General features: G+C 48.7%; 2 protein-coding genes across 2 annotated transcripts in view; both read right to left on the bottom strand.

Annotated features, from left to right (window-relative positions):
• Positions 1–5,365, bottom strand: part of EHMT1 (euchromatic histone lysine methyltransferase 1) — a 159,601-nt gene extending 154,236 nt beyond the window's left edge. The window contains exon 1 of the mRNA XM_067542174.1: positions 5,316–5,365. Within this exon, the coding sequence (XP_067398275.1) occupies positions 5,316–5,336 (21 nt within the window). The 5' untranslated portion in view covers positions 5,337–5,365. The remainder of the gene's footprint in view (positions 1–5,315) is intronic.
• A 17,708-nt stretch (positions 5,366–23,073) lies between these two features.
• Positions 23,074–27,664, bottom strand: part of ARRDC1 (arrestin domain containing 1) — a 56,258-nt gene continuing 51,667 nt past the window's right edge. The window contains exon 8 of the mRNA XM_067542178.1: positions 23,074–25,157. Within this exon, the coding sequence (XP_067398279.1) occupies positions 25,093–25,157 (65 nt within the window). The 3' untranslated portion in view covers positions 23,074–25,092. The remainder of the gene's footprint in view (positions 25,158–27,664) is intronic.

The raw sequence follows: 27,664 nt of genomic DNA on the forward strand, positions 1-27,664 counted from the left end.
GATCTAGAGTGCTTAGTAAACTGGGCACAAGAAAACAATATGCATTTAAATATGGTTAAATGTAAATGTATACATCTAGGAAAAAAGAATGTAGGCCATACTTACAGGATGAGGGACTCTAGCCTAGAGAGCAGTAACTCTCAAAAAGATTTGGGGTTTGCGATGGATAATCAGCTGCACAGGACCTCCCAGGGTGACACTGGGGCCAAAAAGCTAATGTGATCCTGGAATGCGCAAACACAGAAGTCTTGAGTAGGAGTAGAGAAGTTCTTTTACTTCTGTATATGGCACTGGTGCAACCACTGCTGGAATAGTGTGACCAGTTCTGGTGCCCACAATTCAAGAAGGATGTTGATAAATTGGAGATGGTTCAAAGAAGAGCCACATGGATGATTAAATGATTGGAAAACCTGCCTTGTAATGTTAGAGCAAAGAAGCTCAATCTATTTATTTTCACAAAGATACGATTAAGGTGTACTTGATTACAGTCGATAGGTACCTACATGGGGGACAAATATTTAATAGTGTGCTCTTCAGTTTAGCACAGAAAGGTCTAACATGATCCAATGGCTGGAAGTTGAAGCTAGACAAATTCAGACTGGAACTAAGGAGTTAGTTTTTAACAGTAAGAGTAATTAACCATTGGCACAATTTACCAAGGATAATGGTGGATTCTCCATCACTGACAATTTTTAAATCAAGATTGGTTGTTTTTCTAGAAGATCTGCTCCAGAAATTATTTTGGAGATGTTCTCTGGCCTGTGTCATACAGGAGATCACACTAGATGACCACAGTGGCCTCAGAATCTATGAATCCCACCCTATATGGCTTGCCACAGTATAGTAATCACGGAGAACAAACCTGCCTTTCAGTGCTGAGGTTGATGCTAAATACTGTTCCATGCCGAGGCTGGGGGCGGGGAGGGCTTGATTACTCTAGACATTTTTATCTAAAGTTAACGGATTGCCAGGTAACTCAAGGTACTCAACAATTTTGTAAAGGCTGGTGTGGACACTTGCCATACAGATTACAAATGTTTTTTCTTCCCCTTGGGTAAATCAGAAATACCCTGTTTTCTGAGCACAAAGCTCACACAGGAAAGAACAAACCATGATTTTTTTAGCCACAACACAATTCCCCAATCCCATTCAATTTCTTCACTAGGGTACTTACCTCTGATGTAAAGTGCTGAGAGTTCTACTAAGGGCAAGTGCTCTATAAACACTAAGTGTTATTGTTATCATCTGGCGATACAAATTGGTCATGAGATGACAGAGAAGGATAAGTCAGTTCCTGCTTTCCCGTTCTAACCCTTACAAACCAAACTGCTAGCCGCCAATCTAAAAATCGGCATCAGTTTCCAGTATTCTGCCCTGATTTACACACACTCTATCCCCACTGGTGTTGGTGGGGTTACATAGGGTATAAATCAGGAGAGAATCTGGTCCATAAACTTCTTGGGAGGTGGCAGGGACAGAGGGGGAGGAAAGAGTGAATTATGCAAGTGATCCAAATAACTCATCATTTCCCCCCACATCCCACTGTTGTGTCTGTAGATATTAAGCCGGTGACCTCAGAGCCGTATTACTCAATATTTTCTCCAGCAAACTGTATTCGCAACAGCCCTCAGCCAAGACCCTTGGAGATTTTCCCCCACAGTATGTGTATATTTGTATTTGCAAGACTAAACTGTATATGAAAAGTTACTGGGGAAAGAGCCCTCCGTTACAGCCATGCAGCACCACCTCAATCAATGGGGTCACACCACTGTAGCTGAAGGCAGAATTTGGTGTATTCAAATGATGGGATTGCCTGGATGCTAACTCTTAAATCACACAGCAAGATTTAATACCTGGTCCCCTTTAAAAGCCCTACTGTTATTACTCACATGAATAAGGAAGGGCAGCAGGATCAGGCCTTAGACTGCAACTGAAGACGATGTATATGGAGCACAACTGCTGAAGTTAATGAGAGCTTTCCGTGATTAAGAAATTCAAGATCTCACCGGACAAGCATTTAGATAGAGTTTCCCACCTTCAAAGTATTTTACAAAGAACTGCGAATATTATCACCTGTAAAGCTCTGCCACAAACTTCATCCCACAGGGGGGTGAAATTCCCTCTACCATGCGGCAGTATTTTGAATACAGGATTAAACCAAAAAGCTGTGAAAGGTTACAACATATACTACTGCACACCTGGAACGTAAGGAGTAGGTAGGCTGCTGGAGGATACTAATCATTAACTGGGCTTAGTGGATATTACGGGGATGTATCCAATTATCAAACTGCAGCAGTTTGTATCCAGTTGATACATAAATATACAACAGCATTGTTATCCTGTCTGCTCTCTTATGCACATGAAAGGTCTTGTTCACTGCTGCAAGCTAGTGTTTACTCTTCCCTTTGGTGCAGCTTGTATATTCTGAAACTATGTTCAAAAAGAAAGCTTTGGGGAAAGTCTTAGTCTTGCATTCAGTAGCAGAGCAAGCAAAGAGGTATCTTAGATGCTCAGGGTGATGTCTATATTCCTGTGTGGGACGTTTAGAGCTATGAATCTGGGTAATCTTTGGGGCTATTTAGAGGTATGAATCTGACACCTAATTGCCATCACGCAGTGAGGGTAGTTAATAAACACCACTTCTTCAGGGATTTTGGATTTGAATTTGATGTATTCCCTAGTGTTTCAGACTCGGTGCACTTCAAACTACTGAACGTTACTGATGAGTCGAAATAAAATCTTCATGGCTGGAAACTTTACAGTCTGAGTTCACGGTCAGATCTCTGACAAAGCTCCAGTACATTCCAGCTCCAGTACATTCCACCTCCCCCAGAAAGTGTGTCACAACCTCCAAGCCCATATACGACCCAGAGGGCTCTCCAGTTCTTCAACATCACCTTTTTGTGATCCACATAACCTTGACTGTAGAGGCTGCTGCACCAACTCACAGACTTTAAACTCAGAAGGGACCATGATGATCATCTAGTCTCATCTCCTGCACATCAGAGGCCACAGAATCTCACCCATCCACTCCCTATAATAGACCCCTAACCTCTGGCTGAGTTCCTGAAGTCCTCAAATCATGATTTAAAGACTTAAAAGTTACAAAGAATCCACCCAAATACATTAGTTTAAATCTGCAAGTGACCCGTTTCCTATGCTGCACAGGAAGGCAAAAAACTCTCAAGGTCTCTGCCAGTGAGGGTCGGGTGATGGAGGTAATTCCTTCCCAATCCCAAATATGGCGAGCCATTAGACCCTGAGCACGTGGGCAAGAACCAGCAGCCAGAAATTTGGGAAAGAATTCTCTGTAGTAACTCAGAGCTCTCCTCATCTAAACTACTGCCAAGCAGGCAAAGGGAAAGTGAAAGGAATGCCAGTACACATTTAGCAACCAAGAGCAGCCTGGTTTTTATCGTTAAAAGTTCCTAGGCCCTAAAAGTTGTTTTCTCCAATGGAAAAATTGCCTACCCCATTCCCCACAGTCCCATCACACCCAAGCCCTCTGCGGATGCCAACTTCTGGCTCTTTTTGAAAGTTCATTTTCCTCAATGTAATTTAGAATGGGCCTCTTTAATAGAAATGTATTTCCTTCTCACCACCTCCAACTTCATGTTTGATTGAGAAGAAAGAGGTTGTATTTATTTTAAATGCATCCCTCCAAAACCTCCACATACCCTATAACTGAGTTGTGTGGGCAGGAATGAAACCCCACCCTTTGATTAATTGGTTGTGCATGTGGGAGTTATGTTGTACTCATTGGTTAACTTGGAAGAAGAGGGGAATTTGATGTTGATTTCAATGGGGGGAAGGGCAGAGCAGAAGAGTATTAAGGCAATATCCTGAGTTACTTGGGACTGCATGAGTGATACTGACATACTGATCACAAGGTTATTCTGGGGGGAGATGGAGCTGGCCCAGTGCTTAATTTGCTCCAGGGCTTGCCAGAGCTGAGCCCTGGCGCCTCTAGGCTTGGCAGTTCATAGACCCGGCACCTGTGGACTTGCTGCATCAGGTATGAACGCAAAAAAAACTGCCCCGGCCCCTCTTTCATTACAAATTGAGCACTGGAGCAGCCCCGAAGGTGGGCCTGTTTGAAAGGCAAGCAGGTATCCGCTGTGCTTACCGAGCCGGGGGGATCAGCGTCCCCTCTGGCAGGTGCTTGAAATCTCATCAGTGAGTAAGAAACAGACCAGACCCCCTCGCCTTCCTCACTCAGGCGTGGGGCCAAACCCTGCAGGACCCGAACGGTCTCCGGGGTGAATGATCCCTCAGACTCACCCCTCCACCGCCAGGGAGGGGCCCTCGGAAGCTGCCCCCCGGGGTCAGGGTGTGATGGGCCCAGTGAGGGGGGGGGGGTGCTGGGGCCGGCGAGGGGCACCGGGGTAACAAACCCTCTGGGGCCAGCTGCGCCCCTGGGGCCGGTGAGAACCGTGGGGCCGGCGATGGGGACGGGGGGTGACAGGCCCTATGGGGCCGGTGATAACTATGGGGCCGGGGACAGCTGGGGCTGGGGCCGACGAGGGGTGCGGGGGGTGACAGGCCCTAGGGGGCCGGTGATAACCCGGGGGCCGCCGACCCCCGTGAGGCTCCTCCTGCCCCCCTCAACCAGGAGCCCGGGGAAGCGACCGCAGCCCCCGGAGCCGGGCGCGGCCAGGCGGGCTCCGCTCCGCCGCTCAGGGGAACCCGAGCGACCCCCTCGCGAGCCCGCCCAGCCCCCCCCCCCCTTCCCCGCCACGTGACCGCCCCGCCCCCTGCCCGGCTCTCTCTCTGTCTCTCTCTCACAGCCGCCCCGCGAGCGGGGCCCGGGACCCTGCATGGCTCAGAACACGCCGCATGGGGCCCTGCCTCCCGAATGGCTCAGCGGCGCCTTGGGCCCGGGACCCTGAATGATCCATACCACGGCAGGGGGAAGGCCCCGCGGCGCTCACACGCCCGCCCGCCCTCCTCCCCCGCCCGCGGGCCCCGGGTGCTGTATGGTTCAATTCCACCACCTCTGCCGGGCTCACAGCCACATGGGCCCCGGAACCTGCATAGATGCTGCCCATCGGGGGCCCCGGCACCTGCATGGCCCATACCACTGGTTAGCCGGGGAGGGGTGTTAGTTATACAGAGTCCCGGGCCCGGCGCACACAATGGCAGCAGCTCCCACATTCTTCCCCTCCGCGGAGTTGGACTGAACCATGGGGCGGGCGGGTGGCAGGGCCCCCTTCACACAGAGCCTGCTTGGCCCTGGGCGATACCACTCAACCCGCCCCCCCTCCCGCCGCCTTCTTCCCCGCCCGGGGTAGATGGACGCTGCCGCTCTCACTCACCTCGGCATCCACAGTGGCCATGGCCGGAGCCCCGGAGCCTAGCCCCGCCCCCTTCGGCGGCGCCTCACACCTCGGCTCCGCCCCCTCCCCCTTCCCCTGATTCTTCTCAATGGAGCGCCGCCGTGAGCCAGCGCGCATGCGCCTAGTGTCATGGCGGCGCCCATCTGCCCCGGCCTTTTCTCCCCGTGAAGCGTCATGGCGGCCCCCATGAGCCCTCGTTCCGTACACGCGGGCCCTAGCGGGGCGTGCGACTGGGGTGGGGCGCTGGGACCCAGAGACAGATCCGAGCGGCGGGCGGAGCCCGGGGGGGTGGCGGGCGAGCGGCGGGGGCAGGAGTCAGCCCTTTAGTCTGGGCCCGTGCGGTCCGGCCCTTCAGGAGCGATTGCCCCGCTTCGGGTCCCACCCACCCACGCGTGTCACTGCCCGGCCGGGCCGGCGAAGTTAGCCCCGAACCCAGCCGCCGGCCGACGTCCGCCCCACGCGGGGCCACGGGGGGGGCCATGGGCTGGATCCGCCCCCCCCGCGTCCATCCTCGTGGCACCCCGCCCTGAATCACACCCCCCCCCAGGACTCCCCCCGTGCGGGCTGGGCGGAGGGGCACCCCCCATCTCCGCCGGGTGCACAGGCAGAGGATGCCTTTGCAAGTGGTGCCGGAGTCGGTTCTGTGAAGACACCCCCCCCCCCCCGAACAGCGCAGAAGACACTCCGCCCCGCAGAAGATCATTTAGGGCCGTTTTTAAACAAAATCACAGGCCCCCGGGTGCAGGTGTTTCAAGGAGACATTTAACATCTGAGCCAGGATTTCCCTCCGCCTGCCCCATCAAATACACTCTTGGCGGATCCTCCCCAGCATGGCTACGTGCCTCCTTTCTCTCTCCAGCTGTACGTAGCCGGGATAACATTTCACCCGTTAGGCTGAAGGAGGTCAAAGCATTTAGCAAAATGCACCGCACCCCGGGAAGTCAGCCGCTTCGTAGGTGCAAAGAGAAACCACCCGGCCTGCCGCACAACACTGGAGCTTTTTGACCAAATCCTCTACTCTTATGAATGGGATTGTTAATGGACCATGCTGAGACTAATCAAAAGAGCACAGGAACCTATCTTTTATGGGTTGCTGAGGGCATTTTTGAGGAATATGCAACAACAGTCAAGTGCATGAGATGATCGTGTCTCTTATGATCCTTTCTGACATTCTCCAGGCAAATGGCATTAACTTCGCTTTTCAGACAAAGATGGCTTGTTATTTAATCATAAAGCAATTAGTGCCCAGATTCAAATTCTGGGTACTTGGATGCTGTTGCTTTGCCTGTGAGCGCCACAAAATGTCATGAACCAAGATTTTCATTTCGGCCTCCTAAATCTGTATTTAGATGCTTGAATAAGTGGACAGATTTTCAAAAGCGAGAAGTACTCAGCAGCTTCCAGTGAAGTCAATAAGGGAAAGGCGTATGGAATAAAGCAGCTAAAAAAAACAAACAGTAACTAGAGAATCTTGGTACCTCAAGGATCATTATTTTTTTAGATCGTAAATGTTGATTTTTATGATTTCACAGCAGGGGTTTGCTTGGTAATTGGAAGCTCAGAATTCTTTTCTGTAGAGAGCTGGGCTTTGATTTTTGTACAAAAAATCAATCGGATCGAATGGCTGCTGCATATAATACCTGTTTTAGGATGGAAAATTACCCTCATTCAAAACATTCCCTGTAAAAGAAAAGGCTGGTGATGTGTTTATGTGGGGATGAAAGTGGGGAAATCCATTAATTGTTAACCAAATACAAATGTTAGTCCCTGACTAATAAAAGTCTCTAAGATCTGAAAATATTGTAGTATTACCCAGCATTAGCCATTATTTTAGCTGATGGTGTCCAGAAGAGAGGCACTAGGGCCTAAGGAAAAGCTAATGCCAATTAAAACCTTTCAGTTCTTTCCTACACTTCAGGACGGTTCCCCCATCCTTTTGTCAAAGGCTGAGAGGATTGAATCTTTGCAAACTCCCTTTCAGCCCTCTACCTCCCCCACATTTTTTTCTTTTTAAAGAGTGGGTGAAATGTATTAATAGCTTTTCTTGAATAAAGAAAAAACTGCTTGAAAAAACCCACACACCATTTCAGGACCAGAGGGGGTTTTGTGTAAGATTTTCACCAGCATTTGTCACATTCCCCACCAAGATGGTGTGAAAGTCCTACAGCTAGTAGGCCTCCCTCTGGGAATACCTGAAAGGAATCCCCTAATCCACAGGATTGTAAATCCGCTAATGTGAAACAATTAACTCTTTTACAAGTATTCGACAAAGACGTTTCAGACCCTGTAAGTAGGGGAGTAAATACTGTAAATTTAACAGTTGAATTAGCTCATTGGACCTGATTCTGATCTTCCTTACAACAGTAGAAATCAATGGAGTAACACCAGTGACAAACGACGAGAGAGGAGAGCAGATTCAACCCCCATAGCTCCCCTCTTCTGTGAAGAAGTCTCTCTTTCGGAGGGCCTCCAATTTTATGAAGTGAGAACCAACACCACCCATTGATTAGAATTTACACATACATCAGCTCCCTCGGGAAACAATATTCCCCTCCCTTACCCTATAGATTGATTTATTTCCTAGAGCCCGCAACCCATTGGGGGCAGGGAGGTTGTTCAAATGTGCAGCCAGACCAAAGGCCTGGCAATATTGTGTTGATGCTGCTGTTTGTCTTTGGCAGATGGCGAGGTTCTCTGTGTATTGCTATTATTATACATTTGTTTCATGGTAGCACCTAGGAGCCCCCGTCACCAACCAGGACCTCATTGTGCTTAGTTACTGTACAAACCCAGAACAAAAAGACAGTCCCTGCCCTGTCTCTCTTCGCATTCACATAGCTTGTTCTTTGGCCAGGCATCACGTTATGCATCGAATTAGGAGCTTATCACGAGTCTCTGAACTGTAACCAGCAGTGTGAGTGAATGGCTTGATTTGTACAATACAGAACTAAATTAATTAATCTAAAAAAAAAAACCTACTTACCAGCCCTGCTTTTCAAGAGCTGCTGATCTCCCATATGGGGTGCTCACTAGAGAAGTACACAAGCCCCAATATGCATCTGACGAAGTGGGTTGCAGCCCACGAAAGCTAATGCCCGCAGAAATTTGTTAGTCTTTAAGGTGCTACAGGACTCTCGTTGTTTAAGCCCCAATATGCAGATCATGACTCTGAGTACCCCCCACTTGTGGGGTGATGCAAAGTCAGGGCGATGGTCCATTATAGTGGTAAGGGCCCTTTGCAACATTCTGGCTCGCACTTGAAACCTCCTCGCGCATCCACCAGCCCAAAGTTCAGAAGTGTTAGAATCCAGAACGGGCCCATCTTTATTAAGCATCTTTGTACCCCTGTTCCATCTCTTCACACCCCTCCTCTATGCTCTTTCAGGGGTGAAGAATAAGCAGATACCCATCCCTGTGGCAAGCTGCCATTCTGGCCCTGAGTTATGATGTGAAACAAACATGTTAGGCACCCGCAGACTCAGGAGAATCCCATCTTCTTTCCTTATGTCCTCTCCTAATCACCTCAGTTCAAACTTATCTGGCCCTCACCTCTCCAAGAATTCATTTGGAGAGGAGGGGGTATTAAAGGCAAGCAGTTCCTTGTGTACGTGTGGCTTTGTCCCTTTCCCTTAAGAAACTCCCCATGAATCTTGACAGTTCCCTTTCTACCCTGCAGAAGAGAAACTGACATCTTCTTACCGTAGTAGGTGTTTACATGATGTCAACCTATGGGCCGCAGGCACCTAGGAGGCCGCAGACTATTCTAAGAGGTCCGCGAAAGGTTGTTGTTACCCTAGAACAGGGGGTTTCAACCTGTGGTTTACAGACCCCCGGGGGGCTGTAGTCTATGTCTACGATTTCCAAAGAGGTCTGCACCTTCATTTGAAATTGTTTAGGGGTCTGCAACTGAAAAAAAGGTGAAAACCACTGCGCTAGAGCATTGCTTGGGTAGGGCTTGCCCAGAAGTTGCACGTTTCCCTAAAGGTAAAGTGATTTAATGAAATGGATTTAACTTTATGTGTAGACCAGGCCTTTGCACTATAGGACAAATTCTAATCCTTGCTATGCCTGTGTCTACAATTGTCTTAAAAGGAGACACTCTAGTTTTTTCAGGGTTGCATAATTTGGTCCACATTTTCCACCCACGCTAATGTGAAAAATCTCCATAGAATTTAGACATGGTTTGGTAACAAAATAAGGGAAAAATTTGTTTGTGGATTTGTCTGATGAAACTTTACAAGACAACGGGAAAGATTATGCACCTGTTGGAATTTAATTCAACAGCCAACCATTAGCTCTTCTTGTTTGTGCTAGGTTCACAGCGTTCCAAAGCTTTTGAGTCAAGAGAGAATTGTTCAAGCCTGACTCATCAGCCTCCCCCTGCAGATTGCTTGCTGGAGTGAAATCACAGGCTGAACTGAAGTGTTGCGGGATACAGGCAGATTTTGAGGAGTTTTCACCAATTTGGGATGCTGCCAACTTTGGGGTTTCCTCACTGAGATGTCTTACACTTGATTCTCTGTGGTGCAGCAGACTCCAAACTTCCTTAAGATGCACCTCTGAAAATTGGACTTCAGGCCAGTTCTACACTCCAGACTTCTGCTGTCATAGCTCCCCCAGTCAAGGGTGGGAAGAGGTGTGATCCCTGCCTGACAGAAACTTGCTGGCAGAAGTCCCTATTGTACGTGCAGCTGTACAGGCAGAGCTGTGCTTTTACCGGTATAGCTTGTTTTACGCATGGGGGTGGTTTTACTGAACTGGTACAAAGCACAGCTTTGCCAGCATCAGCTAAACACCAGGAGCACTTTGCTTATCTAGTACATCGATATAACAACTATACCAATGAAGTGCTTCAAGTGTAAGCATGGCCTAAGTTAAGGTGGCTTAAGTAGAGCACCCAAAAATGCAGACACCAGAAATCTGTGAACCTGAAGGAATAACTGAATTTTCCGGGGGAGTTTGGTGCAATTCCTGTCCCGACCCTGCAGCAGTTTATTCAGTTGCTCCTTGTACCTTTTCAATGTGAACTGGGTATGGCAGGAAGCAGAGATTCCTGAATTTCCAAAGCAATGGGTCTGTTTTGACGGGGCAGCTGCCTTATGAGGTTCTTTATTCTTTCGGTCAGTGAGGTGCAGACACTGTCCACAGGTAGGGATAATAGACACCATCACATAGATCATCAGAGAAAAAAGGGCATCTATGTTTCCAAAACAGGAGGTAAAGAAAGGAGCAGGCCGGGACCGAAGGTGACTAAGCTCTACCTCTTCTGAATACAGGTGCAATATTTCCCCTTCTGATTCTGCTTCCTGGTGGTAAATCCCCTAACATAGTCTTTCTAAAAGCCCAGGGCAACCCCAGTGCCTTCCAGGAGCAGCACGAACAAAGCCAGGTAAAGGGGAGGAAAGGGATATATTTCTCCTTCTCACCTCATCATTTCCATGGAGGGCTCAGCAAAAGCAGAACTTCTATGGCATACTAACTACTCGCCCCTGAATATTCAAGAGCTGGGTCTGCTTCCGCTGAGTCCAAAGTAGAAATGACTCAGCCAGGAAGAAAAAAGTTACCAGGAGGCTCATTTCATGTGTTTCAAATGAGCCACCCAAAAGGAAACAACTGAAAACAAAAATCAGATGGGAGTTTTCAATAGAACAATATCCTGTGCTTCTCTGTGATCCTTTGATTAAAAAGTGCCAAAGTGCTTCACCACCATTAATGGGTAAAGATCCACAGCTCCCTGGACAAGAAGATATCATATCCTAGTTTTTAGATGCACTGGTTAAGTGATTTGCCTAAGGTCACACAGTGAGTCAGAGGTGGAGACAAGGATAGAACCAGGAGTCCAGACTCCAAGCCCCCTGCTCTAATTACAAGACAAACCTGCCTTCTACTATTTATAACTAGAAGCAGATCTGAGTGTTCTCTCCATTCCATGTGGGTAGGGGGATCCTATGTGTTTGGAAAACACAACTCCCCGCAAATCGCCTCCCTACTCCAAGGCTGGCAGAGGGGACACATGCCAGGCATCGGTCTTTTCAAGGTAGGTCGCCATACAGAGTCTAGCTCGAAGCCCAACGCGGGGCTATTTCCCAGCCTCGGAAGGAGTTTCTCTTTGTCGATACTGCTCAGCCGGGCCTGCTGGATTTGCCCCAGCTCACAATGATCTTTCTGCAGCTCCATGATATTGCTTGTAGAGTGCACTGGCTCATCCAAAAGGCAGGTATTATCCCCCACAGGGAAAAACAGCCCAGGGCCATTGCCACAGGTTTAGTCTCTTACTCCCTTTATATCAATCAACAGCTCTAAGCCCGGTCTCTCTGGCCACCAGCTGAGCCCATGGGACACATCCAGCCTCTTATGGCAGGCTTGGGGTTCTGACCCAGAGTTTAGTTCTTGCTGTCCCTCAATGACAGCATGTCCATTCCCCCCAGGATCAGCCATTTCAAAGGCACACTCAAATGGCTGTTTGCAAGCAACTCCCATTTCCTAGGCTCCGGATTTTTGCATTGCATGGATGTATAACTAGGCTCGTCATCTACTACACAGGGGTGCATCGGCCCTTCTGCTCTCCCCTCCGTCCCCTGGCTGGAACACGGACGAATCACCAGAAAACGGGGTGGAAGGGGAGAAGAAAAAGCCATCCACGGCTCCTTTGCCGAATACAGGACGCACAAAAGCAGGAGGCCACAGGCCTGAGCGCCCCAGCCTGCCTAGGCCACCATGCAGGAGGAGAAACAGAGATGAGAGGCAGGCTGCTGCCACCCCATGGCAGCAGGGCAGAACGAGCAGGGAAGGCTGCAGTCAAAATAAAAGTCCTTCCCTCTCCCACGCCTTATTGCAACTGGCAGGAGAACAGCAGGCCCGAGCATTGCCAAGGATCCCTGCAGAGCAGGGCGTTTGTGTCACAGGGAGCTCAGTAAAGGAGCAAAAAGGGTGGGAGCCCCAGGAGCTGCTGGAGGGCTGCTGCCATCCAGGGCTGAGAACCACGTGTAGACCAGGAGCCGCAGTGCAGCAGGAAGTGGGACTTTGTGCCGGTGTAGAACAGTCTTTTGCAAAGGGTGCTCGGTTTACGGGGGTTTTTAAAACCTCCTTGCAGTGCGAGTGGAGCGGGTGCATGGCTCTAGCTGGCTCACTCTTTGCTCAGCCCCTAAAGGACAGCGATCTTCATGACACACGCTTCAGCACAACCCTGGTCTTTTGTTCAAGACAGTGGCTCTCAACCTTGCCAGCCGACAATGCCCCTTTCAGGAGGATTTGTCTTGCGTACTCGCCAAGGTTCGCCTCACTTAGAAACGGACTTGTTTACAAAATCAGATCTAAAAATACAAAAATGTCCTAGCACCCTATTAGTGAAAAATGGCTTACGGTCTCATTATTGCCACATACTTACAAAATAAATCAGTTGGCATGTAAACATTGTATTTGCATGTCAGTGTATAGAGCGGTATAAACAAGTCATTGTCTGTCTGAAATTTTAGTTTGTTCTGACTGCGCTAGTGCTTTTTATGGAGCGTGTTGTAAAACTAGGCAAATATCTAGATGCGTTGATGCACCCCCTGGAAGACCTCTGCGTACCCCCACAGGTACATGGATCCCTGGTTGAGAACCATTGCTCTAAGAGAAGGACATGGTGCTTTAATTACCTGACAGCTGTCAGTTCGACCTTTGCTGTCCAAGGGGCGGGGGAAAGGAGGAGAGGGGAAGGCAGCTGAGAAACAATGCAAAGTGAGGCTAAAAGTGGAGCATGCTGGATACTGTATGTGTCTGATATCCAAGAGTGCAGGGTTCATCTGATTAAGATCACAGTGGGATTGCTTATGCTTCCTCCTTCTGAACAGTTTTCGTGGAACCACATGAAAGCTTCAAGGGAGGCTACAGTAAAATCATGCTGCCGGGGCAGGGTAGCAGGCAAGACACTCTCTTTAGATTAAAAACAATGAGAGTCCTGTAGCACTTTAAAGACTAACACATTTAATTTCTGCAGGCATAAGCTTTCGTGGGCTGCAACCCACTTCCTCAGATGCAAGAAATAGAAATCAGATGGGGGTATATATAGATACATCCAAGGGTAAGGAACATCAATGGGGAGGGTAGTTAGCAAAGTCTAAGTTAGACTAACTTACCCTTGGATGTATCTATATACACCCCCATCTGATTTTTATTTCTTGCATCTGATGAAGTGGGTTGCAGCCCACGAAAGCTTATGCCTGCAGCAATTAAATGTGTTAGTCTTTAAAGTGCTACAGGATTCTCGTTTTTGTTGTATACAGACTAACACGGCTACCCCTCTGAATCTCTTTAGATTAGAGAGACAGACATTGATCTTTGCTATTTCTTCTTCCAAAGACCTCAGTACTCAGAATGAGCCCAATCCTACTCCCAACAAAATCCATAGGCATTTTGCCATTAACTTCAACAGAAATTTATATTTCTGCACAACTCAGATCTGGGTCTAATAACCATTTATATACTGCCAGTCTTATTACCAGATAGATCTCCTTTGTTATGTTAGCTGCTCTGTAGAATTCTCTCTCTCCTCCCCACACCACAACCCTCAAACATCAGCAGAGTTTGTAGGTATTTAACACAGGCACTTATCTTACTGGGGTGGCCTGGGTCTTGCACAGCACCTGGTCACCTTTGGCTCTCAGCTCATTGCTATGTAGGCCCAATAGAATCTGGCAGGTACAAGTCTCTTCTGCCCCTCCCCAAACTGCACAGCAGCCTCCAAAGACAATTCTCTGTGGAAGAAGCAAGCAGCAAGGGTCTGTCCAGCCTCGTCCAGAAGGACAAGTTTAAGTAAAAACGAATGAATTAATCAAGGAACCAAAGGTCTCTACACCAATGCTAGGAGTCTGGGTGACAAAACAAGAAGAAATAGACCATGAAAGTTGATTTTCAATAAGTCTTGGCTCATTGGGGAAATTCTAGAAGACTGGTAGAAAGCTAATGTGCTGGTTTTTCAAAAGGGTAAGTGGGATGACCTGAATAATTATAGGCCTGACAACCTGACATCAATCCCAGGCAAAATAATGGAGCAGCTGATACGGGTCTTGATGAATAAAAATTTAAATTGGGGTAATGTAATTAATACAAATCAACATGGGTTTATGGAAGATAGAGCCTGTCAAACTAACTTGTTTTTTAAATGAGATTATAAATTTGGTCGATAAAAGGTAACAGTGTTGATGTGATAGACTTCTGGAAAGTGCTTGACTTGGTACCACATGACATTTTGACTTAAAAACTAGAATGATATAAAATTAACGTGATAAACATTAAATGGATTAAAAACTAGCTAACTGATAGCCCATTTATAATTACATTTTGAGACCTATCATCATCGAACAGGTGTGTTTGCAGTGAGGTCCCACAGGGATCAGTTCTTGGCTTGATGCTATTTAACATTTTTATCAGTGACCTGGAAGAAAACACAAAATGATCACAGATAAAATTTGCAGATGACAAGAATTGGGGGCGTGGTAAATAGATGAAGATGACAGGTCACTGTTTCCGAGCAATCTGGATCACTTGGTAAACTGGGGTGCAAGCAAACAATGTGTTTTAATACAGCTAAATGTACATATATACATCTAGGGGAAACAAAGAATGTAGGCCGTACTTACAGGATGGGGATTTTATCCTGGGAAGTCATGACACTAAAAAAGATTTGGAGGTTGTGGTGGATAATCAGTTGAACATGAGCTCCCATTTTGACGCTGTGGATAAGAGCGCTTATGTGATCCTGGGATCCATAAACAGGTAAATCTCGAATAGAAGTAGAGAGGTTATTTTACTTCTGTATTTGACACTGGGGTAAATTTAACATCAAGTGTAATTAACCACTGGAACAATTTACCAAGGGTTGTGGTGGATTCTCCATCACTGACAATTTTAAAATTAAGATTGGATGTTTTTCTAGAAGATCTGCTCTAGGAATTATTTTGGGGAACTTCTCTGGCCTGTATGAGACTGGATGTCAGATTAGATCACAATGGTCCCTTCCGGCCTCGGAATTTATTAATCCATGTTTCTCTTCATTTTCAAACATTAGAAACCAGAGGCCTCTATTTTCCCGACTGTGTCCCCTTCACGCTTGATAAACATCTGGGATGTTCCTCTAGGCTTCTAGCAGCCCCCTTAATACTAACTTATTTCCAAGATAACCCCATACCTTTACCAACCCTTGACTCTGACTCCGGATTCCAGCTCTGACACTCAGCGCTGTTCCTGGTCTCTAACTGCCCACTGCCCTGACCATTAGGCATGACTACCCATGCCCCAATTCTGCCCCCCACCCCCAGTCTGAAGCCCTATACACTGGACCCTGCTACTGACATGGAAAAACATTTTTGACTGTTGCAGTAGCCAAGAGAGTGGAGCAGCTATGCCAGGCCCTAGAAAGCAGGGCCAGGGATAAGCTGATTCAAAGGCTGGCAACTCTCCAATGTCGCTAGTGACAGGCAAAGGAAGAGGAGGCTAGAGCAGACCAGCAGCTGGACCAACACTGGCACTGGATATTTAATAGCTAGCCCCTGGGTTGTACCTTTGAACAACATCTGGTTTAATAGAGACTGAAACCACTCGCTTTTCAAATATTTCTGTTGACTCAAAAAAACCTAAAAAACAAAATAATTCAAAAAATCAACCAAAGGTTTTAGGTCACCTCAATCTTCCCCCTCCAGATTTTCCAATTCATTTCAAGTTGATTACAAATACTTTCTGGTTTTTTTGTTTTGATGTGGCTGTTGGCAGGGGTTTTTGAAGTTGGCCAAACTTGAAACTTTTTGTTTCCACACAGCATTGTGTGTGCAGGTGTTATTTTCTCCAGTCATAACTACTTCTTGAATTCAAGCCATATTTGTGAATAGTTTGAGCCCCAGAAACTGCATATGCCCAGCTCTAATTGTAAGCATATATTTCACCAGCAGCAGAGCTGAAAGAAGGAGGACGTAGTTAGCCCTAAACCACTCACCTTCCGTCCCGGAGAGATCCAGAATAAGGGTTTTAAAATACGGCCTAGGAAAGGGATGAGCCAGTTCCAGATGCTAGTAATAGACAAGGGAGACTTCACCTCTAAGGCTGGTACGTTCTGTCCTCCACTCAGCTTCATGGGGCAGTTAGTTCTCTTGAAGCTGGAAACAAATTATTTGGTCCTCTGCAAGCTGTGAGGGGAGGGAACCAGCTAGGACCATTATTAAACCTTCAGCTGTGGGACACCGCTGCCATTTTATGTAACAGACAGACAGACAGTACCTAAACGAAAGTCAGCCGGTGCTTTCCAAGGCAGAGCCTGCTGATGATCATCTTTGCCCTCATTCCTACAAGCTGCTCCGCACAGGCAGTGCCCCAGGGCAGGGTCCTCATTCGCCACCTCTTTTCAAACCCAGGATGATTTGAACAGCTGCTGTGATCTCAGGCTGCTATGTTCTCTGCCCCTCGGGCCTGGTTCAGCCTGGCCCTAGCCCATGTTGCATTTATTGAGTATCCTTCCCTCTCAGCCTGAGACAGTCATGCTTCTGCTCATGGCCGGGGAAAGTTTTCTTCTCACCTAGAAGGGTTTGAAACGTCTCTTTTTAAAATGAATGCTTAAAATTCTGCAGGAAGGAGGCAAAGAAAGAGCAGCACAGAGGTGTCTCAATCCAGCCCGGCTGTCACAGCTCTAACGCCATCAACTGACGCCACCCACCGAGAAAAAAAAATCAACAGCCTCTAGGCCCAGGCTCCAGTGAAGAGAGAGCCAGGGGAACAAATGCATCGTATGAGCCATCCTCCATTTTTGTTTAAGCAGCAGCTAGTACTGCACAAAGAGCCTGGGGAACCAGCCAATAGCTCCGTCGCTTCTTCTGCCTCAGTTGTGAGGCCGTACCAGAGAGACCAGAAGAGGGTGCTCCTGTCCTGCTTGCGTGAGCCAGCCTGGTTCATGCCACCTGCGTTTGCCAGGCTTCGTCTTGCCCTGCCCGTTCCCACACAGGGATCCCTGCTGCACACAGCCTGCCGTGGGGAAATACAGCAGTATTGAGGGCAGGAGAAGGAGAGCGTCAATGGAAGCAGAAAGGTAACCCAACTCCTATAGAAAGGGAAGGCACCTGAGGCTATGGCAATGCCACAGAGCCTCTGCTGGCATAGCTATGGCAGGAGAGTCCCCTGCTGTAAACACAGCAGACGCTAACAGGAATCTCTCTCTCAGTGCAGGAACCTCCACCCCCCAAAACAGTATTGTAGTGCTGCTGGTGGCATAGCGATCTCTATAGCTGCATTTACGCCGGGAATTTTGCCAGCACAACCATGACAGTTGCCGATATGGTCTGTCCCCTCCCCACTCCACCCCCTATGCCAGGATGTATGTGAATTTCTCTGCAGATCTCCAGAGCCCACGAGCTTCTCCAACTGTCATGAAGACCAGCCCCCGAAGCAAGAGTGTTAAGCGGAGACCAGCATTTTGTAATTTTTAAAATAAGCCTATAGAGTCCTACACTGCAGGTAAATGCTGGGACTTGCACTTAGCAGGAGGCTACAGCCTCTTCGTAGGGGCACCGGTTCTTGTTTTTAAAAGACCTAGCAGAGGATAAACACTTTGGTACTGATTGGGCTACTTCATATCAAACTCCCACCATGGATGTTCCAGGTGGAAAACGTTTCCAATTAGGAAGAGCTGTAAGCTCAAATATTGAGCAGCTCGCCCCATTGCTGAAACTAGGGGGTCCTTTGTAGAAACCAGCAGAGGCCGGGTGAAGGATTCCACTAATGCATACTGGAACTTGCACCAGGCTTCTGTAGCATTTTACATACGGCGCGCAAACCCCCACCGCACCTCCACTTGCAGGAGGCAGGCAGGAAGACAGGCAACGGGCACAGTGACCTGGAGCCAACACGCAATCTTACAAAAACAAGAACTTTATTTACATCCAGTCTTAGAATGGTCATTACACGTGGTAGTTTAAAACCTGGGACAAAAAACCCTGGTGAGTGTGTGAAAGTCAGTTCATTTATTTAAATTTTTTTTTAAACATGTAATAAAATGCGTCAAAGTGCTAATCAGGATAGAGCCAGCAGAAATACTGTCGTATAAAATCCAGAAGGGGGTAAAAAGAGCCACTGAAGCATTAAAACCACGGGAACTGCTGTAACAAAGGACACAGGAGCGTTCCTACTAGACTTTGCGGGTGGAGGTTCCAAACACATTTTCTCCGTCTTACCAGAGAGTGCTTTAAAATGCAGCCCACTAAAAACACTCCATATGTTCTAGATGATTTTGGAGGTTCAGGGAAGCTTCCCCTCTCCCCAGGCACTAGCAGAGTATATTTAATAAAAATGTAGTGTCAAGAAAAAAAAAGGGGGGGGGGGGAAGAGGGAGGAAGTGCAGGAGAAGCAAAAATCTCCCCCCACATTAAAGGGAAAAGATCAGATTATCTGAGGAACACTGGTTTTCCCCGATAGCTTCAAACCAGGAAATAGGTGCTAGAAATAGGGTGCTGCCATGCCCCCCATGTCTTGAAGTGGTTTCCATCATTTACAGTTTGGTTCAATGGCTCTCAGCACCCACACTGTACACATGGTTCCAGCATCCCTGGCAGGAGATACGGTGAAAAATCCAACTGGCTACAGCCAGCCATCAAGTAAGCGAGATTACGGTTTGAACAGAAAGGGAAGAGGCTGAAAGCAGGGCCGTGTTTAGACGCATTTAGGAGCACGCGCATGGTGAAAAAGCAAAATTGCTTGATCAAGGAGGCAAAAACTGATCTGCAAGACAAAGACGCCATGCCCCCAACTTTTCCCTCTCACGTACAGAGTAAAGTGACAGGTGTTTAGCCAAACACAAACAACATTAAAAGAGCCGGAAAGATGGAAGCTCCACATTTGTTTGTTCTCATCCTGCTGTCCAAAAGACAAAAGGAGGCAGCTAATACAAAGGACAGAAGGGAGCTATTTTTGGTATTCTCCACTAAATGCTTAGTATGGAAAATGATTAGCTTGCAGAAAACAAAAAAGAAACACACAAAAACCACTCACACCCCGACCATCTCTATTTAAGTAGAACAGTTGTTTAAGAAGTTGAATTCAGGAATTTAAATGAATCACAATGCACTAGGATGCCATTCTCTGCCCAGAAACAGCTATGGACAAGGAACAGTCTCTCTCTGGCTCAGTTATGGAATTCAGAGACAGGAGAGGAAAATGACCAAGGGCCTGGAAAAAGCTCTCAGAATGGAAAGAGAGTGACAGGATTGGGACTGATTAGAAAGGAGACGAAGAAGAGGGTAGAAGATAAATAACAAAATAATGAATGGGATAGAGAAGGAATATCTTCGTTCACCCTTTCCACAATGGAACTATCTGAAGAGTTAATTCAAAATGGATAAAAGGAAATACACTTTTTCCATACAAAAGCCCATTTATCCTGTGGAACTCACTGCCACATGATATCAAGGCCATGACTTTAATGGGATTCAAAAAGGGAATGGATGTTTATATGGATAACGAGAACATCCAGAGTACTAACAGTAAAGATTAAACAAACAGTTTTGAAAGGGACACAAAACAGCATGAGCAGACTCTAGTGGGCGTCAGGAGAATGCTTTCCCTGGGGCCAGGGTCATCCCACACATCTGCAGGGTGTCTTGCACCTTCTTCCGGAGCACCTGTCAGAGACAGAACATCGGACTGGATGGACCATGCAGCTGATCCAGTTGGGCAATTCCTAAGAACCTTGATGCTACTTCAGAAAAGGCTAAGCTAGTTTAGCTGCCATCCAATGGAAATTTATGATCCAAACCTGCTCCCACTGACTTCACAGAGCCATGCGAGTGGAGCAGGACTAGGCCCTAAGCAATTATAAACCGGAGCAGCAAACAGCCCATCTGAGGAGCAAGCGCCCCTCCCTGAAAACACTCACCTCACCCGACGAGGGAGATCTCACCCAGGCTACCTACCGATTCTTTGATAGTCAGCTTGCTGCTGCTCAGCGTGGGGCAGCCAGCAGAGTGACGGCTCTCATCATGATGCATCAAGAAAGGAGTCGGATTTTCCTGGCAGCAGCCATCAGAGATCAGATTCCCACAGCCCCCCGCCGCCCCGTGCAGCCTGCAGATGGAGGTGCTGCTCAGCAAGGGGATATGACATGCAGCACATCAGTCTGCTCTTTAGCGTGGAAGGGGAGACCCATTTAAGGCAACAGGGCTTTTAAACCACCCCAGTGCTCCAGAGGAACTAGTTCGGGTGAGCAAGCTCTAGAACATGGGAGAAACCAAGGGAGACTAAGGCCAAAGCAAGACTGTCCAGGGCAAAGCAGACCTCTCCGCCGTGCTCTGTGCCGGATGCTAACAGGCAGGAGGAACATGCATGATTTAAAAGGAAAAACGAGGAGGCCAAGTGCTGGCTGAGTAAGCGGGAGGGTGCGCCAGGGACTCAATTCTGCAGAGGCTCCGGTGTCACAGTTCTAGCTCACGCTTCAGCGAGAAGCATGAGACCCCACTCCCAGAACACAGGAAGAGCCCATTTAGTACCAGCAAAGGAGCTTCATAGGTAGAGAGCCTCCACTTCCCCCCAGGGCCAGAGAGGGAGGAACAGTGACGCCGAAGTGGGTAAAAGCCCTTAATAGCCACTCCCTACATGGGGGCTGGGGGGAACAGCCCCCATCCCCAGCCTGCTTTTCCTCTCCCCAGGCGCTATGTCAGACTCCACTCCATCACACCCAGGACACGTCAACCCCCCTGAGCGTGAAGGGGCCGCATGGGAGCGCCAGAGCATGGCATTTAGCCCCACTGCCTGCAAACATCTCTGCCACGGTAGCCTCTAGCCTGATGAGCAAAGCCACACACTCACAGCAGCACGCAATCATCATCCCCCCCCCCTTCTGACTAAGGAAATTCTCCCGAGACTCGCACTGATCAGAAGGTGGGTTCTGTTCAGAAAGCACGCTCCTGCCGCATGGGGATTTGGGCTCAGAACCAAAGTACTGAGTGGAGACATTGCATGCTGACTTCTTCCAAACCCACAGCTAGCTCCAGAGACCTGCCCAAAACACATGCTAATCCAAAGCCCATCGCCACTTATAGATTTCTTTGCCAAATCTCTGTCATCTGTATAGCACCTAGTTCAATACCTGCTCCACCGCAGGGACTTCTAGGGGCTACGATGATGCAGATGATTGACTACAGTGGGATTTGGAGGAGGATTAAAAGGAGGAACTCGAGCAAGAGCAAAGTGGGTGTGGGAAAGGGGCAGCAGCATAGACTACACAGGAGGAAATGTGGGGATCCTGGCAGCTGCCAAGCTGCACTGCATAAACAGAGCTAGGACTGTGAGCATCGCTTTCAGGAGAAAACTGCTTTTAGGGAGGAGGTAGCGTCTCATTGCAGGGAACACGTGGGGGACAGGCCCCAGCCAGCATTCAGATCCTGACGAGACCAACCTACAAGAATGTCAGCAAAGTACCTGAGGGGGAAGAAGAGAAAAAGAGATGAACTTGCCTCTCTTTAGAAGAGAGTTTACTGGGACACCCGATGAATTATAGGTACCGGTCCCAGCCCCTTCAGTGGGGCAGCAGACAGCTCTGACTGGAGAGGATGTATTAGTGCAGGAGTTTGAGCCATCCTTCAAAACCGGGACAGAAGCATTAAGTGGCTTTTAATTTCCCTCCCAAGCCCTTGACATATTGCTCATGTCATCAAAACCTTCTTAAAAGAGCCATGCCACTTGCACGTTCACTTTCACAACCCAAGTGCAGGCAGCTGCTGCGTCTGGAGAATAAAGAATTTCCTCTCTAGAGGCTTTCCTTTAGTTCTGCTTTTCTCCGAGATGATGCAACTGAAGGGCGGCAGCAGCTCAACAGCCCATAGTTGGTGCTTTTAAAAAAAAACAAAAAAACCACACACATTTCCTAGGCGTGAGCCCAAACTGATCAGGTTCCAACCTTTTCTCCCAATCTTCGCTATTCCATTTCCATCCTCCTTCTCCTGGAGATGATTTTCCTCCTCTAATTCCCTGGCTCGTATTGAACCTAGACACAAAGGCTAGGTCCCCACTACCAATTACTTTGGTACAACTTACAGCGCTCGGGGTGAGAATACGCCACTCTCCTGCGCAACATATTACACTGATCTAGCGCCAGGGTGGACAGCAACGGCCGCAGGAGAGCTTCTCTTGCTGACACAGCTACCACTGCTCACAGGGGAGGATTTATTGTGCGGACAGGAGAGCTTCCCCCCCCGTCGGCAGAGAGCGTCTTCACTACACACGTGACAGGGGTGCAGCGGCCCTTTGTAGCGCTTCCAGTGTAGACTAGCCCCGAATTGCAGAGCGCTCCGCTTACGCCAGGGAGCGGGCAACACCTGCTGGCCATTTTGATGACCGGTGTGTTCTCAGCACAGCAAGGCATGTTCTACGATTAACAAACTAATCTAGCAGCTGTGCTGAGCCTAAAAAAGGTGCCAAGTACCTTCAAAGCAGTGGGAATGGAGGGAACACAGCACCTGAGGCCCAGACTGGCCAATGTTCGAGTAGCTTTGAGGGCAGGCAATTCACTCTCTAGTGAACAGGAGACATGATCCAGCCATTAAACCCCTCCTCTCCCCCCCCCCCCAATGACTAGCTGTGTCCACACACAGACCTTGATGGACCTTCCACTGCACTTAAAGCACCACACCTGTTCCCCTCCCCACCCCCCATGATCCCAAATCATAGGTGCAGATTTCTGCACCGAATGTGCATGTAGAAACCATCAGTTTGTGAGAATCACTCCATTTTTCTCAGAATAATTTATTAAATACAGCATTAAAATTTTATTTGTTATGAATTCAGTCATTAAAAACAAGATTGTATTTCAGAGATATAGATTCACGGACCCGGCTAATCATTCTATAACCATCAGTGCAGACAGTGACTGACCGTGCCAGCGGTGGGAGGGAATGGGTCTTGCCCCTCTGCCCTCCCCCCAAAAGCAGCTCAACACCAGTGAAGAGGTTTGCACAGGAAAGTGAGCTGTCCCACAGGAGCCAGCCCTGGGAGATGCAGGCAGGTTGGAGCAGGAATGACGGAACTGGCTTCTGCGACTGGGTGAGCATCTTGAGACCCTTTAGCTGGGGTTCAGCGCTCAGAGGTGAAAAATGGCTACAGCGCCCATCCATTTCCATTGTGGGTCATGAGCATTTCTAATGATCAGACTTGTAAGGTGTCAAGCTGGGCTCCCCCCCAAAAAAAAAACAACCACCACCAGGCAGCTGTTGAAAAAAAACGTTGGCCCTAAATGCCCCTAACCTCGCCCCCGGCGTGTGCTCATTTGGTTCAGCATGGCACTGCGGCTTGCAAAGCGATTTCTACTTGTGAGCCCGGGAACCCCACTCGAGTGGCAAATGAGCCCCAGCTCGTGCTAGGGAGCTGCAGACAGCAGGCCACAGTCCAAGGGCCTTTCTGGTGCTCACACCTGATGCACGGCCAACACAGCTACTACAAAGGAGGCTCTTTGGGAGGAGAGCTTTTTGTAGGATCGGGTCGTTTCAAAGGGCAGGGCTTCCCCATCAGGCATCTCGGGAGAGTTCAGAGGTAGAGTCAGATGAAAGTTTGAAGCTTGATTGTCAGTTTCCAGCCTGCTGAGAGCCGTGGAGAGTGGGACTAGAGAGATCACGCCATCCAGAGCGAGAGCTACAGGACACTGGGAGACGGAAGTGCCTGGGAAGTTTCTGGCCCCCAGCTGATTTGACTGGCACGGCAGGGCTTATCCCCCTTATACCACAGTCCCACAGCATTTAAAAAGGGGATGAAACCAATAGGATGCTGCATTACTCAGAAAATCCCATACGATTTTTAGAGAATTCTATCCCAGCAAGAGACCTCGACAAACTGGCTTAAAAATGCCAGGAAAAGATTGTAAATCACTGCAGTTGTATATATGCCTCCTTCCTTCCCCCTCTCCCCATCATCAGGGACACTCCAGTACAAACCCTGCTAGGGTTACTGACAAGTGCCTAGATCATCAAGCTCATGGCTACAGAAGTCTCCCTTAACTTGTCACGTACTGGCAAAGTTTTAGCACACAACCGTTGGGAAGAAGCTAGCCAGTCACTCCGCAGCACGGCAACCCAGAGAGCCGGCATTGTCGGCCCTTTTCACCCCTCTCTTCTGTGGCTGTACCTTTGGGAAGAGATCTCCTGGCGGGACAGACATCGCCCGACTCATTCGGTGTAAAGTGGGGGTGCAGAGCACGTGGGAGGGGCTTTGAGGGAGTCAGACACACCAAAGGCCCAATGGGAAGGATGGCTGAGAGTCTGCTGAGCCCATTGCCGCCTAGAAAGAGCACCCCAAAAACCACCCCATAAAAAACAGCCATCAAAAGAATCCACACAAGCCAGCCGTCGCCGCCCGTAGAGACACCACCACAACTCAGTAGCATTTTAGATAAGGCATCACAGGTGCTTCCATAATAAAGCAGTAAATAAAGTGTTGGACTACGGTATGGGAACATAGACCATTGTGCAAGACAGCCCAGGTCTCTGCCACTACGTGCAGCAGGAGAGAGTGGGAGGGGGCTGTACACATCTCCCCCCCTCCCCACCTCCCACACACCACGCCCCATGCTGCTTCTCACCACTCTCTATTTAAAAAAAAAAAACTAGGCTTAAAAATCTCAGCCTGGGACGAGCCGTTAGCCCCCCGGGGGGCTGCAGGTATAAGATGCTTTGCGCTGTACCAGCCGCGGCGGCAGACGGGGGAGCCGTGGTGCCTGGAGGGGGGCAACACCCTCAGGGTTCCAAGCACAGGGTTAGTTGCCGTTGCTGAGGCTGGAGTTGGCGCTGCTGCAGCTTTGCTCATAGGAAGGCGGCGCCTCTGCAGGGGGAGAGAAACAGGAGTCCGATTATACAGCTTGCTTTGAAGGTTTCCGTCCCACCACGCTGCTCCCCCCGTCAGGCCCTGACCCAAATCCCACCAAAGCCAGTGGCAAAAAACAACAAAACCCCACCATCCCTCAGACTTTACAGGATTAGAGCCCATCAAGACAGACAATTGGTGAGTGACTTTTTGTGGACAATTTGCCCTTCTGCTCCTGTCAGGGCACAAATGGGGAGCAGAGGGGCAAGAAATATCCTCCGCGTGGACCTTGGAACACCAGAGATGCAGCCCCCAGCCCTGCCTTCTGTCCTGGAGACACATGAACTGCTCACTTGTGAGGCGATCGCTGCTGAAAGAAAGACTCAGACCCCTATAATTGGTCTGTTCATACAAGACAAAGTACTTTTACTGAGGTGGACCACCACCAACACAGGCACTTTAGATAGTCCTTCAGAGGGATTCAGAAGTCTTTAAAGGTTAAGCCTCACAACCCCCTGGTCTGGCAGGAATTAATACTGAGTTTTGCAGATGGGAAAATTGAGGCATGGAGACGTGAAATAGCTTGCACCAAGTCACAAGGAGTCAGAGCTAGGAATAAAGCCCAGAGTTCTATAGCCCTGCATTAAAACCTCCAAAATACAGTGCCCCAAGTTTTTAGGTAACACACAGTGGCCTCAAAACAGAAGCAAGCAGCATAGGAAATGGAGGCTACTTACCTGTAACTGGAGATTCTTTGAGATGTGTGGTCCCCATCTGAATTCCACACGTACATAGACAAGTGCACCATGCACCTGAGATCAGAGAATGCTAACAAGTAGCGTCTGTTGGTCCCTGCCTGCCCAGTTGCCCTCCTTGTGCCCCAAACCAAGGATATAAGAGGAGGCACAGACCAATGCCTCTCCAGTTCTTTTCTTATCACCAAATCAGAGAGAATCCGAAGCAGAGGGGAAGAGGGGGCTGGGGGGGTAGTGGAATACAGATAGAGGCCACACATCTAAAAGAACATCCAGATACAGGTAAGTAACCTCCATTTCTTCTTAGAGTGTGGATTCCTGTGTGTATTCCCCAGTGATTGGTAAGCAGTATTCCAGACACGAGTCGGGGTGTCCAACGATGCAGTTGGTACAGGAGGTCTGAAATACTGCTGCCTCAACAGCTGCATCTGCAGAAGAGGCCTGACCAATGTGTAGTGTTTCACAAAACAATGAACGGCGCTCCAGGTGAACGTCCACATGAGTGAGTGCGTCTTTCACGCTGACCGCTGCAAACCACATTCCCTCCTCAGACGTTTGTGCAATGGTTCAAATGGGCGCTGGTGGTAGAAAGATGGAGGAGCCAGTTTTGGCTTGTACACCTGATTAGGTTCTCTTCAGGGCAGGGGTGTAAATGCCTGGGGAGCAGAGAGCTGTTCTAGAGCCTTTCGATGTTCATAGAGGCTCACCAGACTTCACATTAAATAAATCTGGATTCTAAAAAGACAAGTTTTTCGAAGACATTCTGAAGCTCATTGGAGGAACCCCAAGGAGTGCAGCCGCGACTCATGCCTCGGGACTACTCCCGTGTCCATCCCACTAAAGGGCAGCAGCATCCACTGCAACTTGAGGTCTTGAAATTGGGCCCTGTCCTCTTGAGGGAGATTTTGGGACTTCAGGGATGAACTCCCAGTAATTGCTGAAGCCATATTTTGCTAACAGGGCCTGGTAGTTAGCAATCTGAGCCCGAAGGCTGGTAGAAGAAAATACCTTCCTCCCCTAAATGGTCAAGCCATTTAGAGCCCTTGTCTGCAGGTGTTGCTTTGGGACGCTGCAGCCTCGATCTCTCAGAGGCTGCTTGTACCACCAGGAAGCTGAGTTGAGAAACTCCACTCCTTGTCTGGTACAAAAATATTGCCTCTGGGCACAGGAGGCTGGAGAACGCCAAGTTACCCTGGCTGGTTCCATGATGGCCTCATTTACTGGGAGGGCCACCTGGCTGGGAGCAGAAGGATGCAAGATGTCCAAGATACTCAGTACAAATTACTTTACATCTCCAAGCGAACTACGGAGTTCATTCACCTCCCTTTGCAGGAGCGCCTGGTATTGCCTGTGGTTATCAGGCAGGGATGGGGAAGATAGGCAAACTGCCTCATTTGACGAAGGTGAGGAAACACCCATCAGTACCTGCAGAGCCAACTTAATTTCTTCTCCTTCATACTACGAAGAAGCTGGCTGGTGCTGTGCAAAAAAGGGTCAATGGGACTCCTGATGGATCCGGGGTATCTGAAGTAGGGATCCCATGCACCGAAATAGGACCAATATGGAGGGTTGACCATTTGTGGGGGGACCCAAAATGAAACAGGTACCATCAGTCTCTTGGATAGTCATATCTGGTAGAGGATGGACACCAGATCTTTGAGTCTGTCAGATCTCACCTCTCTACATGGGGATGATTCATCTGGAGCTTCCAACCCATCTGAAGAGAAAGCGGCTTCCTGTTCAACCAGCAGAGCCGTTGGCACTCGTGGG

This window comes from Emydura macquarii, unplaced genomic scaffold (assembly GCF_026122565.2).
Source record: "Emydura macquarii macquarii isolate MOO-44397 ecotype Brisbane River unplaced genomic scaffold, CSIRO-AGI_Emac_v2 contig_691, whole genome shotgun sequence".
In the NCBI taxonomy this organism is placed as follows: Eukaryota; Metazoa; Chordata; order Testudines; family Chelidae; genus Emydura; species Emydura macquarii.